General features: G+C 37.3%; 3 protein-coding genes across 5 annotated transcripts; all 3 read right to left on the bottom strand.

Annotated features, from left to right (window-relative positions):
• Positions 1-234: 234 nt before the first annotated feature.
• Positions 235-8,536, bottom strand: LOC145932731 (uncharacterized). Of its 2 annotated transcripts, XR_014424772.1 has the most exons (5): positions 7,267-8,536; positions 6,688-6,829; positions 5,332-5,757; positions 3,090-3,218; positions 235-810 (listed from the first exon to the last, which is right to left on the bottom strand). XR_014424772.1 is itself a non-coding variant. In XM_083031931.1 (4 exons), the coding sequence occupies exons 1-4, from the start codon at positions 7,364-7,366 to the stop codon at positions 3,170-3,172; spliced, it is 717 nt and encodes a 238-aa protein (XP_082888057.1). In that variant the 5' UTR covers positions 7,367-8,536; the 3' UTR covers positions 1,485-3,169. The 2 variants fall into 2 exon arrangements, 1 of the variants encoding a protein (XP_082888057.1); XM_083031931.1 differs by lacking the exon at positions 235-810 and having other exon boundaries at positions 1,485-3,218.
• Positions 8,537-9,820: 1,284 nt separating this feature from the next.
• LOC145932733 (uncharacterized) lies at positions 9,821-13,308 on the bottom strand. 2 transcript variants are annotated; one of them, XM_083031934.1, is made up of 3 exons: positions 13,108-13,308; positions 12,621-12,840; positions 9,821-11,941 (listed from the first exon to the last, which is right to left on the bottom strand). In XM_083031934.1, the coding sequence occupies exons 1-3, from the start codon at positions 13,306-13,308 to the stop codon at positions 11,925-11,927; spliced, it is 438 nt and encodes a 145-aa protein (XP_082888060.1). In that variant the 3' UTR covers positions 9,821-11,924. The 2 variants fall into 2 exon arrangements, with proteins under 2 accessions (XP_082888060.1, XP_082888059.1); XM_083031933.1 differs by lacking the exon at positions 9,821-11,941 and having other exon boundaries at positions 12,107-12,840.
• Positions 13,309-13,329: 21 nt separating this feature from the next.
• Spx (Spliceosomal protein on the X) lies at positions 13,330-16,075 on the bottom strand. The gene is made up of 5 exons (XM_083031930.1): positions 15,985-16,075; positions 15,649-15,732; positions 15,154-15,428; positions 13,534-14,968; positions 13,330-13,447 (listed from the first exon to the last, which is right to left on the bottom strand). Exons 1-4 carry the CDS (start codon positions 16,070-16,072, stop codon positions 14,144-14,146), a joined length of 1,272 nt encoding a protein of 423 aa, XP_082888056.1. The 5' UTR covers positions 16,073-16,075; the 3' UTR covers positions 13,330-13,447; positions 13,534-14,143.
• Positions 16,076-16,317: the final 242 nt, after the last annotated feature.

Below are 16,317 nucleotides of genomic sequence, written 5' to 3'. Positions count from 1 at the left end.
AGCGCTTTTTAACACGAGATACACATTTCACACGCGCCACATTTTTTGGTCTCCCTCTATATATATATATATATATATATATATATATATATATATATATATATAATTTTGTATTTCTAATTTGACATATAAAACACTTTGTACAATATATTAATTAAATTCTTTATTCTTATATATATATATATATATAAGATTTTTAAATTATATTTTAAAATTCCAAAAGAGCCAGTTTTTCGCTAATCCTTAATTATATCGATCTATATAAGGATCCTCTTAGAATTTGGCAAAAGGTGGCAATTAATATAATATTATATATAGGATAATATAATATTATAAATATATATTTCGCTCTCATTCGCTGTGAAAGTTTATCGCATTTCGCGCATGGAGATAATCGAGTTCGGCGCAACGCACAGAATTCGATTATTTTTCCGAGGAGGGCACACTTACATTAACGAAGCCGATGGTGAGGCCCCTGTATACACGAACACGAGCATCCATCCATCCGACGATCAGTCGGGCCGCGGGCATTTGTGTGTGTATTTTTGTGTGTAGCTCGGTAGCGTGTGTGAAATGGTATGCGTGCGGTTTGTCGGCGGAAAGTCGGCGATGAGGACTGCTGCAGCATGAGGACACAGAGGGGAGACACGCGGTGGCGCCTGATCCCCGACGACGCCAAAGTGGTGCGACGCGACGCGTCTTTGCCTGCTTTTTCCCCGGCTGATCGTCAGCCGTATGTCGGGAGAACCGTTCTTTCTTTTTCTCTACCGCGGTACATACGCTGTCGCTCTATTGTTCTCCGTTCGCAATCTAAATACAAGATTTTAAACTTTAAACGATCGATACATCGTTGGTTAAGTAGAGGCAATTAGCTATCCGTTCTCCGTTGCGATAAGCGTCCAACGATAAGTCCACTCTCTCTCTTTCGCTTTTATGCCTTCCCCTATTATAATATATATATATATATATATATATATATATATATATATATATATATAATCCTAAAAGCACAGTATTATATATATTATATAAATAAATAAATAATGTATAAGCAGGGTTGAAAGAAATACAGGTATACAAATAAGGAGAGTAGCTTTATGTAAAACGGATTAATCCTTTTCACAAAACTGAAAGACAAGAAATATATATAATATATTGTCTTTAGGATTTAAGAGTAAACAGCAGTTTTTTCAACACTAACAGTGTGATGGATCTGATTTTTGCGAAACGCTAAATAAACAACGCTGTTTTATTTTAGTATCAGATCGCGAAAAATGCAAGAAAAATGAAGAACCGATAAAAGATTATCATATACATACATATAATCAAAATATATTATTTCTAATTTAATATATAATATAAAACGCTTTGTACAATGTAAATATCAATTAAATTCTTTATTCTTACATATATAAGATTTTAAAATTATATCTTAAAAATTCACAAATGTGCCAGTTTTTCGCATATCCTTAATCAATTTATAAGGACGCTTTCTTAGAACTTGGCAAAAAGTTTAATTTTTAATGCATCAATGTTATACGATTTTATATCGTTAATTAAAATCATTGTAATAAAATGCAATTAAATTTACACACTCTGCAATACGTTTACAATTTTATGTACAGTGATTTTTGATTCATTATTTGAGATTCGCGACGCATCATACATTCTCTCGTCATCTTCTGGTAGCTTTGCACATCCAACGCGCCTTCAAAAAGCTCAACGCGCGATTATGCTAGACTCACAGAGGATTCACTGTACTCGCGCGCGCTTCAACGTTTGCTCTCTTCATCAATTTATTTATGTTAGATGAAAACCTCTTTCTCTTTCTCACGATGACATAGCGTTTCGGGTCGCGAGCATACGTTATTTCTCTTCGCCGTTATTCGTTCGGCAGGATGTATGCGTGTATGCGTTAACCTGGAGGAGGATGACTAATTACGTTGAAACTCGGGGGGTTGGGGCCCGGGACCGATGGGGCCCGGTTCACCTGGCATACACTTGGGCATCCGTCCCTCGAGGGGTCTCGTTCGACGGCAGCGAAGAATGCGAGCTACAACATCGCCCGTTACTCATACGATGTAGATTGTAGAACAAAGGAGGACGCGACGAGAGTTGGAGTTGGTTTGCGCTCTTCAGGAAGCTTTGTTAACGTGTATATGCGTACTCGTGTGTTCGGGAATCTCTCTCAAATATCGTCCGAATCGTCCGTCACGGTCTGTGACGTGGCTCTTTTTCCCCGAGACCTCCCCGGTATCTAGTTATCCCCAAGTAGAGATAAGCGAAACCTCTCCCTCCGTCACTCGACGATAACTCGGTGTAATTTTAAGGTAGCACAAAAAAGCGAGCGAAATTATAAAAAAATTATATATAATGAAAATTAGGAAATTAGAAAAAGATGAAATGTAATTTTCAGATATTTGGGTCCAAGTAGACTTGTCAAAATTTATATTATAAAATTATATTATAAAATTATATTACAAATTATATTTTATAAAATTATAAAAAGATCAAATATAATTTTCACAGATATTCGGATTCAGATATCTTTCGAGATCGAATCGTAATTAAATCGTAATTGAATTCATCTTAACGCAGTTTGGAATTTAAGACATCCGTCGATGTTACATATCATTTCGAGTGCTACGATATTGAATAGATATAGCGCATCCGTGAGATAATATTATTATCTGCGATATTCAATCCTGCAAGCCATGATCCGATGAGTGTCGGCGCTACTGTTTGGAACTCGAAAGCCATTCAGCGGACGTAACAAAAAATCGCTTTAATACAGAGACTCTCGACTGGCCTGTCGGCGGCAGTTATCTCCCGCACGGCCGGCTTCTATTTATATTTTCCGTTCGTTATTTGATCAGCGACGTACGATCGAGACGAGAGAATTATAAGCGCGAGCGAGAGAGAGAGAGAGAGAAAGATGGAGCAACCGCGTGTTTAAGAAGACCAACAGATACATATATTATTCTTTTCTTACGTAACATACACTCGAAATTTGCATTTATATTATATTTACATATTTTATATTTATACAATATTTTGCAACATAAAAAATGCGACGTTATAAACATTACCTGTATATCCTAATTCGTCCCATTGGAGAGAAGACCACACAATTAGACTCCGTAGAAACACAATAATAAAGTCTTCGGCATCACGAGTAATTTACAGCGTCATTTATATAACGATTGCTCCTCAGGAATCTATAACAAGGAATTATTTATTATCAACTTAAATTTCTATCTTCTTGCAGTATCTATCTTGTAGGATTTTTGTACACACAGTATGTGTGTTTATTTTGCCTGACATATTCGTGATGAAAGAATAAACACGTGAATGGAGATTCATAAATGGATTCGTCACGGTATTATCACGTCGACTCTCGTCGCGAGCTTCCTGTGATATAAATCACGATCAAAAATCGATTCGATGCGCATCGCGTCTGGATGAGAGATGCCCCCCGGTCCACTTAAAACCGGATCTTATCCCGACTACCTCCCTAAGGCAGCTTACTCGGATATTGTCTGACGAGGATTAGAGAAACCGTGAACGACGCGATGGAAAACAATCCTTTGAACGTAAAACGCGCGGAACTGAAATGATCGTTAGCGATACAAAATGATCGAAGGAATCAATTATCGCGCATTCGAGAAGTGACACTCGGTTAAATTATGTGCCGGAGAGAATGTCGATGTCTTTATCGAGTGGAGGAGAACAACAATAATGCATATAGAGAGTAAGAATTTTTTTTCGATGAGTGTTTAAATTTACATAAGCAGAATGTTACGACGGATAAAACTGGCATTCATTATTAATTATTGACGGGTGTTAACATGATTATTATATATTCCCAGAGTCATATAGAATGTGAAAATATTTTTTGCCAATTTACAACAATGCATTATATACAAAACACTACATTTCCATACAAGCGAGTTGATCGTTTTTTATTTTATAATTTTATTTTATTTTATATATAATTTATTTTACGATTTTTATTATTTTATTATTTTTTTTTTTGGATGACGAAAAAGGGCACCGCGCAGCTATTTCGCGGTATATATTAAATAAATATAGAAATCTAAATCTCGCGTAATCAAACAAATTGCTGTCCTTTCGGAAAGGAAATAGCTTCGGGCTCTCTTTTTTATCGCGTAAAACGCAGCGTGCGCGATGCCATCCATTTCGAGATAAAAAGAATAAGGGACTAACGATAGGTGCGGGTTCGCTAAGGTGTTTTACGCGAGACGGGTCGAACCGAGACATTCCCGAACTCGAAAACCCACTTAACCATTCGGAGAAGCAAGATTAGAGGGCAGGTCTATGAGTGGCCTGTGCAAGTTGCGCTATCTATGCCTTTCAAGGCCCGAGGGTCTTGAAGAGAGACCCCTCGCCGAGAGGTAGACTGATAAGAGGGCGGCTTTTAATACATCGCGACAAAATACCTTGAGAATGTGTGGTCGGGGAATGGTCGGACAAAAAGAAAGAAACTGGACAGATAATGAGGCATGAACCTAAAAGGAATGCTGTCATTAGATTTAAAAAGCATCCACGAACTGCATGAAAAAAAAATATATGTTTTAATCTCTCTCATATTTGCAACGTAAATATAAACTACTGAATCTAATTTATAATAACGGAAGGTGCATTGTCGATTTTTGCTATTCGAGAAATCGCGACATGATTTATTGTTTCACGTGGGAAAAACGAGTCCTGTATCATGTGTAGGTGGTTACTATAAACGTATACTCTCGCCTCGTGCGGCCTCGATGCTCACGATCTGTTACACAGGGTGGTCCCTCTCTGCTACCAAAGCACTACTTTTGAATAGATTTATCTCTTCGCCGATCGTTAATTATATCCAATGTTAATTAACAGGCAGCTCGTGCAACCTTGCGTATATATTGCGACTGACGTCTCATTGCACAATAGCTTGTATATGTATTTTGCTCGCGCCAATTTTAATTTTTATTTATTTTATTGCATTAATTTTATTTTATTTAACTCTCTGACATTGATTAATTTTTCACTCGAATATCTTTTTATTCTAATTTATTTAAATTAATCTTTTTATTTATAAATTTATTTTGTATATTTTATAAATTAACAAATAAATCTCTATTCTAATTATTTCGTATTTTTACTGACAATTTTAGAATTTATATATATTTAAGAAAATCTAATGAGACTACCGGATATATTGAGTTTCCTTCGAGAATAAACATTCTCCAAGTCGATGTGAATATGAATGAGTATATTAAACAAATTGAATTTATGTTTGTAAATGTAAATGAGATAGAGAAAGAGTTTGCGGACCTTGTAACCACGTAATAAGATGCCAGGACGGATATGAGGGCCGCGATGGCGAGGATCAGGGCGGCGACGTGCAGCGCCCTGACGCGATCGCTTACAAATCGAACGACCCCGAATTCCCCGTCCGAATCGTCGTACTTCCGATCAGGCTGCACTTCCGTCGACGTCGCATCCCGATTCGTCGGACTGTCCAACATCTCGCGATCCATCGGGGTTCGCGTCCGCTCCGGCATCTGCATCTTTCTCTCGTCGTCGTCATCATCGTCGTCGTCGGCAGCGTTGCAGTAATCGCGATTGTCGCAGCATTTTAAGTTAGGCCAGGATACGAGAATCTGTCCACGAGGACCACCACCTGGTGGTTCCACCGCGTTGACAGATCGCGACCTCGTGACCCAGGACTTTGTCTCGCACAACAATGGCGTGGCACTCCTGCATATATATACAGAGAGAATTTTCTATTAGAATTTACCCTGATAATCGTGGGACAATATAATATGGAAAGAATTTTAAAAATATATTTGATTAATTTTACCATACTTTTATTATAGTAAATACTATACTTTTATTCAAATTAATCAAACATATTTTATATTTTATTGTGATAGATATTATTTTTTATTGTGATAAATATTAATCAGAGAAATTCTCATAAAATTCTTTCCTTTCAGGGTAAATTCTAAGAGAAAATTCTCTCTGTGTGCGATATTATCGTATTATTGAATTTATCAATTGGATTAAAGTTTCGTGAATCGGAGAAATAGATTGACGATGTCATTGAGAGGTGATATGACTATTTTAGACAAGCTAGATTCGTCAACATCTTCTTGAAATGACATTATTTGGAGAATTGAGTTTGAATTCTAATCAAAATTATTTCTACATCTGTATCTATCATTGACGTGAATTGAATGATTGAATTTCAAATTGGACAACAAAAAGTCTCTGCGAAAACTTTTAAAAGGAGTAGCAAAACGGTCGACAGATGTATTAACATAATATCCGGATTTTGTTGAACGAACTCCCTGTCGCAACCATCATCACAACAAGCGGCGATCACGATGGTATTATTAATGAGACATTTAATAAAAATGGCGGAAATTTTATCTCTCGATTATCTCGTCAAGGTTATTCGTCGCACCATTACGCATTCCTGAATTTATATTATAGCGTTGTCAAACTCGCACATCCTGCTCGTAAGAAGAGGCATAACATCTTATCTTAAGATACAAAAATTCAGAGACGAGATGAAAAAACTCAAGTTTTTGCAAGAGATTTTCCTACTTAAAAAAACATTAGATATCTACTCGTATATAATTTTTCGTTTAAATCTCAGCAGTAATTTTTATTATTCATACGCACTCTGTGCATCCTCTTGTGACCGTACTTTCACCAACTTCTTGTCCCGTAGTCAGAATACGTTCGGTGTAACAGAAGAATCTCGTTTTACAAGTATCCACGCCGGCTTCCTTGCAGGCTTTGCTCGTACACACGCACTTTCTTCCTACGAAACATAATATTGTGTGACAGATGGTCGTAAGCGAGTTTGAACTTCTGTACAAATGCAAATTGGCACGTTCGCAACTTATAATTTTGTGCGAAGATAAGACTCGCCAGTTAAGAAAAATATAAGAAAATTAATTCTCCTCGACAAGAAACTTCGTATAAAAATTTCTCAAAAGATCATTTCTCTTCTTCGTTATTTAAAAAATTAATTATCGTCAAAAAATATGAAGAAATAATCTTTATAAAATCATGAAATATATTTTAAGCCAATTATATTCGATCTCCCGAATGATCCGATTTTTTTTTTTCACCGAATTGCTTCAACGAACCGAGCGAGAGCGCCGAGGCTGTTTAATTAATGGCGCGTCCCTCGTCGTCATTAACGGAGCGTCCTTCGCCAATTAAAGAACCCGGCGTGACATGCGGCTCACTTACCTTCCACTTGCGCGAGCAAACTCGTCGGCAACGACACGATGCACACCGCGGCGAGGTATCCGGCTAACGATCGACCGATTATCGATCGACGAGCAGGCATCTCTCCTTTTCCAAGAGTCCCGGAAGTCTCGCTTATCAGGCCGCGGAATCTGGATCTGTCGCCCGCCAGCTGATGCGAGCCATAATCTTCTCTCTCTTTCTCCTTCTCGTTCTTTTTCTCTCTCACTGATAAAGCGCGCGCAGTCGAAGCAACCAACCGGGTCTTATAGGTTCAAAGGACTATTTGGAAATGTTCGAAGGAGAAGAAGCGCGGGAATCGCGAAGGCTGAAACGCGGCTGAAACTCGCACCTCTAATTTTAGCGTCTCCCACTAAAAGTGCCGCGTCGCGTCTCACCGGTGTCGTGCGGTTCGCGTTCGACAATTTACTACTCTCTGTATCTATTTTAAATTCCGTCATCGGCGGCATTTACCTCTTCTTCGCGCGCGAATTCTACTCCGATTTATTTCCGGTGCTTTTGACGCGCTCTTTCTTTCTCTTTCTCTTTCTCCTGCGGGATTCGACGCCCTCCCTCTTAAAGTCGACCGATTTATTAGAAGAATAACACGCGCACGACTCCCCCGCATGTACGCTCTTTTATATATTTCCGAGGGACTCTGTCGTCGCATTCGTTCCCCGCCGACGACGACGACGAGCCGGGTGTAAACGAGCCTTTGACGACGCCCGATGGCGAGAGGGTGAGACGGCGCCGGCGACCTGGAGTCGCAGACCTCGTTAGCGGAAAAGTCGAAGGCACACGTACACACGTACACATATAACGCGGTGTCTTCCTTCTTTTCTTTTTCATCGAAAGATCTTTTCTCGTTACTTATCCGCGTGGCCCAGTCTAGCGTTGTATTTATCCGCGACTTTATGAATGGCATATGATTAAGTAAATTGCACGTAAATAGCGAGACGCGTATGCTCAATTTAATATTATTCCGAGAAAAAAAGAAGGGAAGAAGACAGTAAAAAATTATTGAGAAATTTACGAATACAATCAAAGGTCGACTGAAAAATTAATACAAAAATTTTATTCGATTTGAAGATTTTTTGAATCACTTATTTCTTCGCCGCGTTTTCTGTGATAGTATAAGAAAACCCTTAATATCGTACATCCACGATATTTAAAAATATGTAACTTTAGTTTAAATAGAATCTCTGTCAATAGGATTTTAAATTTTATATTATTTTGTAATTCATTTGTATTTTGTGTTCAAATTGTATAATTTATCAAATTTGTGTGCTATTTTTATTAGACTGACGTTTCTATACTTGAATTTTTAAAATTATGTATTGATAATTAAATAAGCAATTTTAATGAATTAAAATATATATTAATGTTTTTTGTCCAATAATCTAGTCTTTAAAAAATTAAAAATGAGATGTACGATATTAAAAATACATAGCTTGTCCAATATCGGAAATTATCATTTTTTTACACTTAAAAAAAAGATTATATTATCGAAAAAGTTTTTTTCACTTATTACAGTTATAGAAATCCGTGTAAACATAATTTACTCAATATTTATGTTTAAAAAAGTATTATCCAAATATAAAAATTAAAAATGAGCTTTAAAAATAGATCCGATATTAGGCATACACTTCCCTTAGGTACAACCAGATTGACACAATCGTCGCAGGAAATGAGTCAAACGGCAATGTTTCGTCAACAGCGTGCAATTTCTATGTATATACGTTCCGTTCGATCGACATTCAATGGCTCAATCGCGACGCGCGAGCCTCATTAAGTCTTTTCAAGTGCAGCAGACAGGGAGAGAGAGTTGAATTCCTCGTTCGGTTTGTTCTGTGTACGTGCAACATTAACCAGAGAGAGAGAAAGATAGAACCTCTCCTCCCCCGCCCTACGTTGCACATTTTTTTATCGACCTCGCGACATCGAGGGGACGGTAAAAGCCCGAGTTGGGTTATCGGAATGACACTTGGTTACAGTTTAATGAGGTCGCGTCAGAGGCTTAAACAGTCTGTTCGTCGATCGCTTCTTGCTACACAGACGGGGATCGAGTGTCTGCGATAAAAAGATTTGACGGATGAGTACACAAGGATTTCTTTCATTATATGTATGAGTAATTTATCGAAATCTAGTTCTAATTGATCGCTCTTCTGGATCTATTAGCGAGACAATGCATTGAATGTCGCGATGATAGAACATGTATTAATAAGATGTTTCATAAAATAGAATACAACAATCTATTATATCTAGAGAGAATTTTCTCTTAAACTTTACCCTGAAAATCATGGTAATCGTGGGACAATATGGTATGGAAAAAAATTTTATGAGAATTTCTCTGCGATTGTAATATTTAATATATTTATCACAATAAAAATAATAATATCTATCACAATAAAATATAAAATATGTTTGATTAATTTTACTATGCAGTTTAGTAAAATTTATTTTATATTTTATTTTGATAGATATTATTTTTATTGTGATAAATATTAATCAGAGAAACTCTCATAAAATTCTTTCCATACCATATTGTCCTATGATTACCATAATTTTCAGGGTAAATTTTAAAAGAAAATTCTCTCAATGTATTATTTAAAGAATTTTCTAGAATCTCGGAACTTCGTTTTGATACATTTTTACACGGATAATTGATCGCATAAAATTACAAAAATAAATTGTGAAACAGTTTGTTTCGTGTTAACACTGATGTTTGCTTTCTGCATAGCATCATTAATTTATCGAATTCTTGCTGCACATGCAAACGACGCGTATATAGATGAATCACGCAATCGTGACTGACAGATAATAATAATTGATTTTCATATTTTCCTAATGCAGAATGAAATATCATTCGAACGTATATTATACGAGATTTTTACGCAAGAAATCGCAAAATATCATGTCTATTTCGAATCTTCATGTATAAATTAATTAGAGGAATAACATGAAGTAAGACGAATCACGCAATTATCAGACAGATAATAATAATAATTGATTTTAATATTTTCCTAATGAAATATTATTGGAAAATACACAGAGAATTTTCTCTTAGAATTTACCCGGAAAATCATGGTAATCGTAGAACAATATATAGTATGGAAAGAATTTTATGAGAATTTCTCTGATTATAATATTTATCACAATAAAAATAATAATATCTATCACAATAAAATATAAAACATGTTTGACTAATTTTACTAAACTGCATAATAAAATTAATTAAGAGAAAATTCTCTCAGTGGGTATTAGAAGGAATCACAAATATATATAAATTTAAAGGTGAAATAATCGCGTCACGTTTCTTTCTTGATGTATAAATTAATTAGAATGAAGTAATAATTGGCGTAAATGTCAAAAGTCTTCGCTGAAAGAGAGAAAGACGGATTCTCCTTAGTCGCTCGCGGGAGAAAATCATCCGTCCTTTTTAATTAGCCTCTGCTCATTCTCTCTCGTCCTCGTGTCCCCAGGACACAATGATCCGGGACACGAGGATCCTCTTAATTATCGGAGAATTGCGCCCGGTTGCGAGGAACGAGTTTTCGAGCAGGTTGTTGCTGCCAGGTTTGCGCGAGGCTGTGTCGTTATCCTCTGATTATCGCCGTCCTCTGAGTATATCTACGCCGGCGAGATGTTGCCGAAGAAAGAATATATATACGCGCGTTGATCGTTTAAATCGATCGGGCGAAATCACGGCGAGAGCTCGCGGGCCCGAGGCCTGTAATTCTCCCGTAATAGCTTCGGGAAAGATTGTCGTTACTTTCACGCACATATATATACACATACATACACACGCACGCTGCGTGCGCGTCGTTACATCTTTGCGTGAATTTGATCGGTAGATTATCGTCAACGACATGAATGAGCCGGAGCTGAAGCACCGCCGCCACTTTCAACGGAGCTAATGGAAAGTGATTACGGTTAATCGATGACTCTTGAAACGTTTCGAAAAAAAAATAATCCTCCAAGCTAAATTTCTCATTACGCCGGAACATTCGGAGTTATCGCGGAATTTTCGTTCGATTTATGATCCTTGATTCCTCTGGAGTAATCATATATAAGAAAGTTTTATTATTTTATTTATACCTCTTTCTCTCTGCATATATATATATGAGAGAAAATTTATTAAAAATAAATATCGAAATATATCAAATAAAAATAAATACCGAAAATGTTTGTCGAAATATGTATGTTGTAAAGTTTGTCCGAAGTTATCGCGCTTTGATAAAATTCTTGGACGCTTCATGTTGTAATAGCATTAATCGGAAAGAATATAGTGAGATTTATTCGATCCGCAAATGACATCAATTTTCATGTAAAAAAATAAAGATTCATATTCATACCTCGAAAAATAAAAACTCTCTCGCGACTATCGGAAGTATTCTTCATGTTCGTGGCGCGTTTTACAGCGAGAGCTACCGGCTGTTACACGTGAGCGAAAAAATAAATAAGTACACTCGAGAGTTAAGTGTTGCGTGAGTCTCTGTAATAGAGCGAGACTTCGATGTTTCACCGAAGAGACGAGAAGACGTAGCGATTATATGCGTGGTGTGTATTATCGTGTTGCGAGATATATGTATAAGCGTTACGGAGAATGTCACGTCTTTTCCCAAGTCTTTCGGTCTCGCAACCGGCAAAGTGGCGCTTTGTTACGCAACGACGGGTGCTGGAAATATAAATCAATATTTTCCACTTTTATTAGCGTGTAAATGCGCACCATATATATATATATATATATGTGTGTGTGTGTATATATATATATATTTTATATATATATATATAATATATATACATATATATATATATAATATATATACATATAGATATATATTTGTTTCTACTCGGTTTAATTCACTTCACCTGCATGCAAGAGGTGATATAGTTATTACCAGACACCCTATATTATATATACAATAATTAATGAAAAAATAATTTAAAAGAATAATTAATTAATTAATTTTTCCTCATTAATTATTGCGAAAATCGCAAACTGATAGGGACTTTTTTATTCGACTTAATCCGCTCTACTTGAATACGAGAGGCGATAAAAATATAAATTATTCGCGTTGTGTATTCAATTTTTGCCACTTTGTGAAGAGCATGACACCTCAGAAGAAGTGTCTTACAATGAAACGATCAATTACCTCGATGCAAAGGGTTATACTCGAGCAAGTTTCTTAAGAAAGTGCCAATCTTATTCAAGTCGATATAGCTTTACTTTCTCGATCTTTAGTTTCGCTCAATGTCAATTCCGAACGATTTTTCACAGAAATATGCGGGTGCAAGTGTACATTATATAGACCAGCGGTGAATGTGAAATGAGGAAGACATTTGGTTTCCCTTACTCATATGCATGATGCTCGGCTGCGCATCAATTATCAACATCTTTCTTTGCGGCAAGAACGTCGAGGAGATCACGCTTATGGATATCTGATCCCGATTATTTCTCGGCTGATTGAACTCCCGGTCATTCCGTCTATTATCGTCGACATTCTGCGTATTTTGTCCAATCGGAATTGTACCTTGAATATTACGTCTGTGATTACTGACTATGTAGCTGCTCACCTAGTTTCAAAATAAATCAGAAGTTTTTTCTTAGCTTAGCACGACACGCTCTAAATAACGACGAGGAATTTATAGACATAGAAAACTTATATATCTCCCTCATTTCGCGTTATTAAAAATTGTAATACTAAAGATATTTTTTTTTTTTAATGTTTCGACTTGAGGGAGCATCAATACATTCTGCTGATGTCACACGCGCGTGTTACAAGAGTTACAATTACGAGAGTTCGATGCATATTTCATCATATAATATACTCGTATGCTCACCGAAGAAACGAGGAAAACAGCGAGCAAAGCAACGCCGAGCCAAAAGTACCAGGCCTCCCAGAGGTGACGTGGTGGTCGCCGTTGCAGTATGAGACAGCACTGCGAATTACGACAATACAGACAATATTCGGATGTGCACGCGTACGACTCGATCGCTTCGCTGTCGTTTACAAAGTTACATTCGTAATACGATCGTGTCATGTCTGTCCCGTGGCATTATTTGGCCTCCGCGTGACATATGTAAGATCATATTAAAAATTTAGCCGCTCGTCTTTCCATAAATAAAGCACGCGATCAGATGTTCGATGACAGATCGACGAAAGAGCAAGTTGTTAATAGTCTAAAAAAAAACAAAAAAAATACTTGCGTTATTTTCGAGCCGGTTCCCCCTCTCATGCCGACCCCTGTTCCTTTTGTTCTACTTACCTAAATTAAGGTGCGAACAAATCGCGCACAAATTTTCTCAGTAACTTATTCTTAAATTTTTATCACTCTTATATTAATCTTTACAAATCTTTTCGTTTCGACGCAACAACGTCGTCCTGAAGGTTCAACGGTAGACTCCGTGTTCGACTAACGCTATCATTTACTGAGCTGGACAGGCACGAAATAATCGATAGAACAAACGCAGTAAGTTATTCACGCACCACGGCCAATCGATAAAAAAATGACCGAGCGGAACTGCGCGATTATAATTAGCGTTGTTTCACTCTCTCACGTGCCTATATTAATTTATTCAGCATTGCTATTAAATGATTAATAATAAATGATCAGTTAATTACTCGATTAAGATTAATTCAGATTTCGCTTAATTAATTAATCTATAATTTATACACAAAATGTGTATGTGTAAACAAGTTTATTTAGATGTGATAAAAAAGTTAATTTAAAAAATATGCTGATTTTCGCAAAATTCAGCAGTCTTTTACCGATAATAACATATTCATCCGATAATTGTAAAATATTGTATTGTTTTACTGTATTTTTACCAATTATATTATCCACGCGATGTAGAAATGTTAAACTATAAGTAATATTAATATTGGTTGCCGTCGTGCGGAGGTGGCGGTGGCGGTGGTCCTCTTGGCGGAAAGGGTGGTCGAAATTGAGGCGGGGGCGGCGGTGGCAGGCCACCCTGCGAGACAGGGGGCGGTGGCGGATGTCGCCAAGTCGGGGGTGGCCTCGGTGGTTGGAACTGTCCGTATTGCGAGGGTCCACCGACGGATGGTGGTGGAGGCGGTGGAAATTGTCCCTGCGGAGGGCCCCCCATGGCCCAGTGCGGCGGCGGCGGTGCCATCATCCTCGAGGACTGCGCCTGGGAGGTCGGTACCGGCATCGGCGGCAATGGCGGTGGCATACCCGGTGGTAGAGGAGGATGCGCCATGGACATCGGTGGCAGAGGAGGCGGAGGAATGTTCGCCGGAGGGAATCCACCGGAGGGTGGCGGCGGCACCGGCGGCGGAGGCGGATGACCCATCGGTGGTCCGGGAGTCGACGGCGGCGGCGGCGGCGGCACGACCATTCCGTGATGCATCACGTGATGCGGAGGATGATGGGCAGACTGGTGGGCGTTCGCGCTCGAGTTCGGCATCGGCGGCGGCGCCAGCGGTGGCGCGTCCGCGAACAGCTGATGCGGTCTGTCCGCCTGGCTCAGCGGATTCTGAGCGGCCAGAAGTCTCTCCGCGGCGCTACCGTGCCTCTCGCCCTTGGCGTCGCGTTTGAAGGCGTACGACACCGAGATCGGCCGATTGCACAGATACTGGCCATTCATCGCCTCGATGCTCGCATCCGAAGCGTCGAAAGAAGCGAAGTTGATGAAAGCGAAGCCTTTCGAGTTGCCAGTCTCAGGATCTCTCATTATCTATAATGCATAACCATTGATAGAATTAAAGAGAATCAATGTAGTAGAGTAAAGATTTTTTATAATTTCTATATAAAATTATTAAATCTATAAAATTAAAATCTATATAAATATATATTAAATATATATATATATATATATTTAAATATATATTAAAATCTATATAAAATTAATAAAATATGTACTTTTGGTGTTTGCAGGATCACGCCAAATGCACTGAATGTATCGTACAACAATTTTTCGTCCACCTCTGGATCAAGATTTCCTATAAATATATTCGCTCCAACGTCCAAATTCTTTTGATGCGCACTAGCTTTGTTCACTCGAATAGGTTTGCCATAGAGCTTGATCATGTTCATGATTTTAATGGCATAATCTGCATCTTCTTCTCCCATAAATTCAACAAAACCATATCCTTGATGCATTTGAGTTACTCTATCTTTCGGCATGTGTACATTAACTAAAAGGAGGTTATATATTTTTAAAGATTATATTATTCATATTTCACATTCGAGAAATTCAAATATTCATATATCCAGTTTCAATCTTAAATAATTGTAAAAGAATTGTATTTCTTTTATCTGCTTCAGATGCTATTTTTTCAAAATATAATAATAAATGTATATACATCTCTAAATTTATGTGTAACATATACAATTGTAACATGTAAACTTGCTTACCAACGGGTCCTGATTGAACAAATAATTCCCACATGAGGGACTCTGTAACTTTGTCATCCAGTCCTCCGACGTATATCGTTGCATCTGTAAATTTTTATGCGAATATCTGTATAAGTACATAATATAAGTCATAAATTTTATTTAAGAAAATATAAATACATTTAATTGAGACGAGTGAGACTAACCTCAATCAAGCGATCAAATCTAATTTTTTCTACTTTTTTAATGCAACAATATAGATTATTAATCAAATTTTCTTTTCAAACATATATCGGAGTAAAATTATAAGACTTATACAAGATAGTACGTTATTTAAATAAAAAAATTGAGATATACCTTGATTACGCTCCGCAATCGGACCGGCTGCCATAATTCTAACCTTTACTTTAAAACCATAGACATATAAAATACATAGATGGAGCATCAGCTGCTGAAAAAAACGGGGGGGGGGGGGCAAATAGCCAATCAGAAACAATTATTCATCCGTAGGTGTTCAAAGTTCTTGATACTCCTTTACCTTACTTTCTGTAAAAATCCTCACTTCATTCCAAAATAAATATATTAAATTTATAGAGAAAAAGAAAAAAATAAAGAAAAATTAAAAAGCTAAAAATTTGCGGTGTAAAAAATAATACCGAATTACTGATGACACATGTCAATTTCAGATCG

The sequence above is a fragment of the Prenolepis imparis genome, unplaced genomic scaffold (genome assembly GCF_030444845.1).
Source record: "Prenolepis imparis isolate NDT839.2.m4 unplaced genomic scaffold, iyPreImpa1.0 SCAF_2, whole genome shotgun sequence".
NCBI lineage: Eukaryota > Metazoa > Arthropoda > Insecta > Hymenoptera > Formicidae > Prenolepis > Prenolepis imparis.
This window is presented reverse-complemented; position numbering and strand designations above follow the sequence as displayed.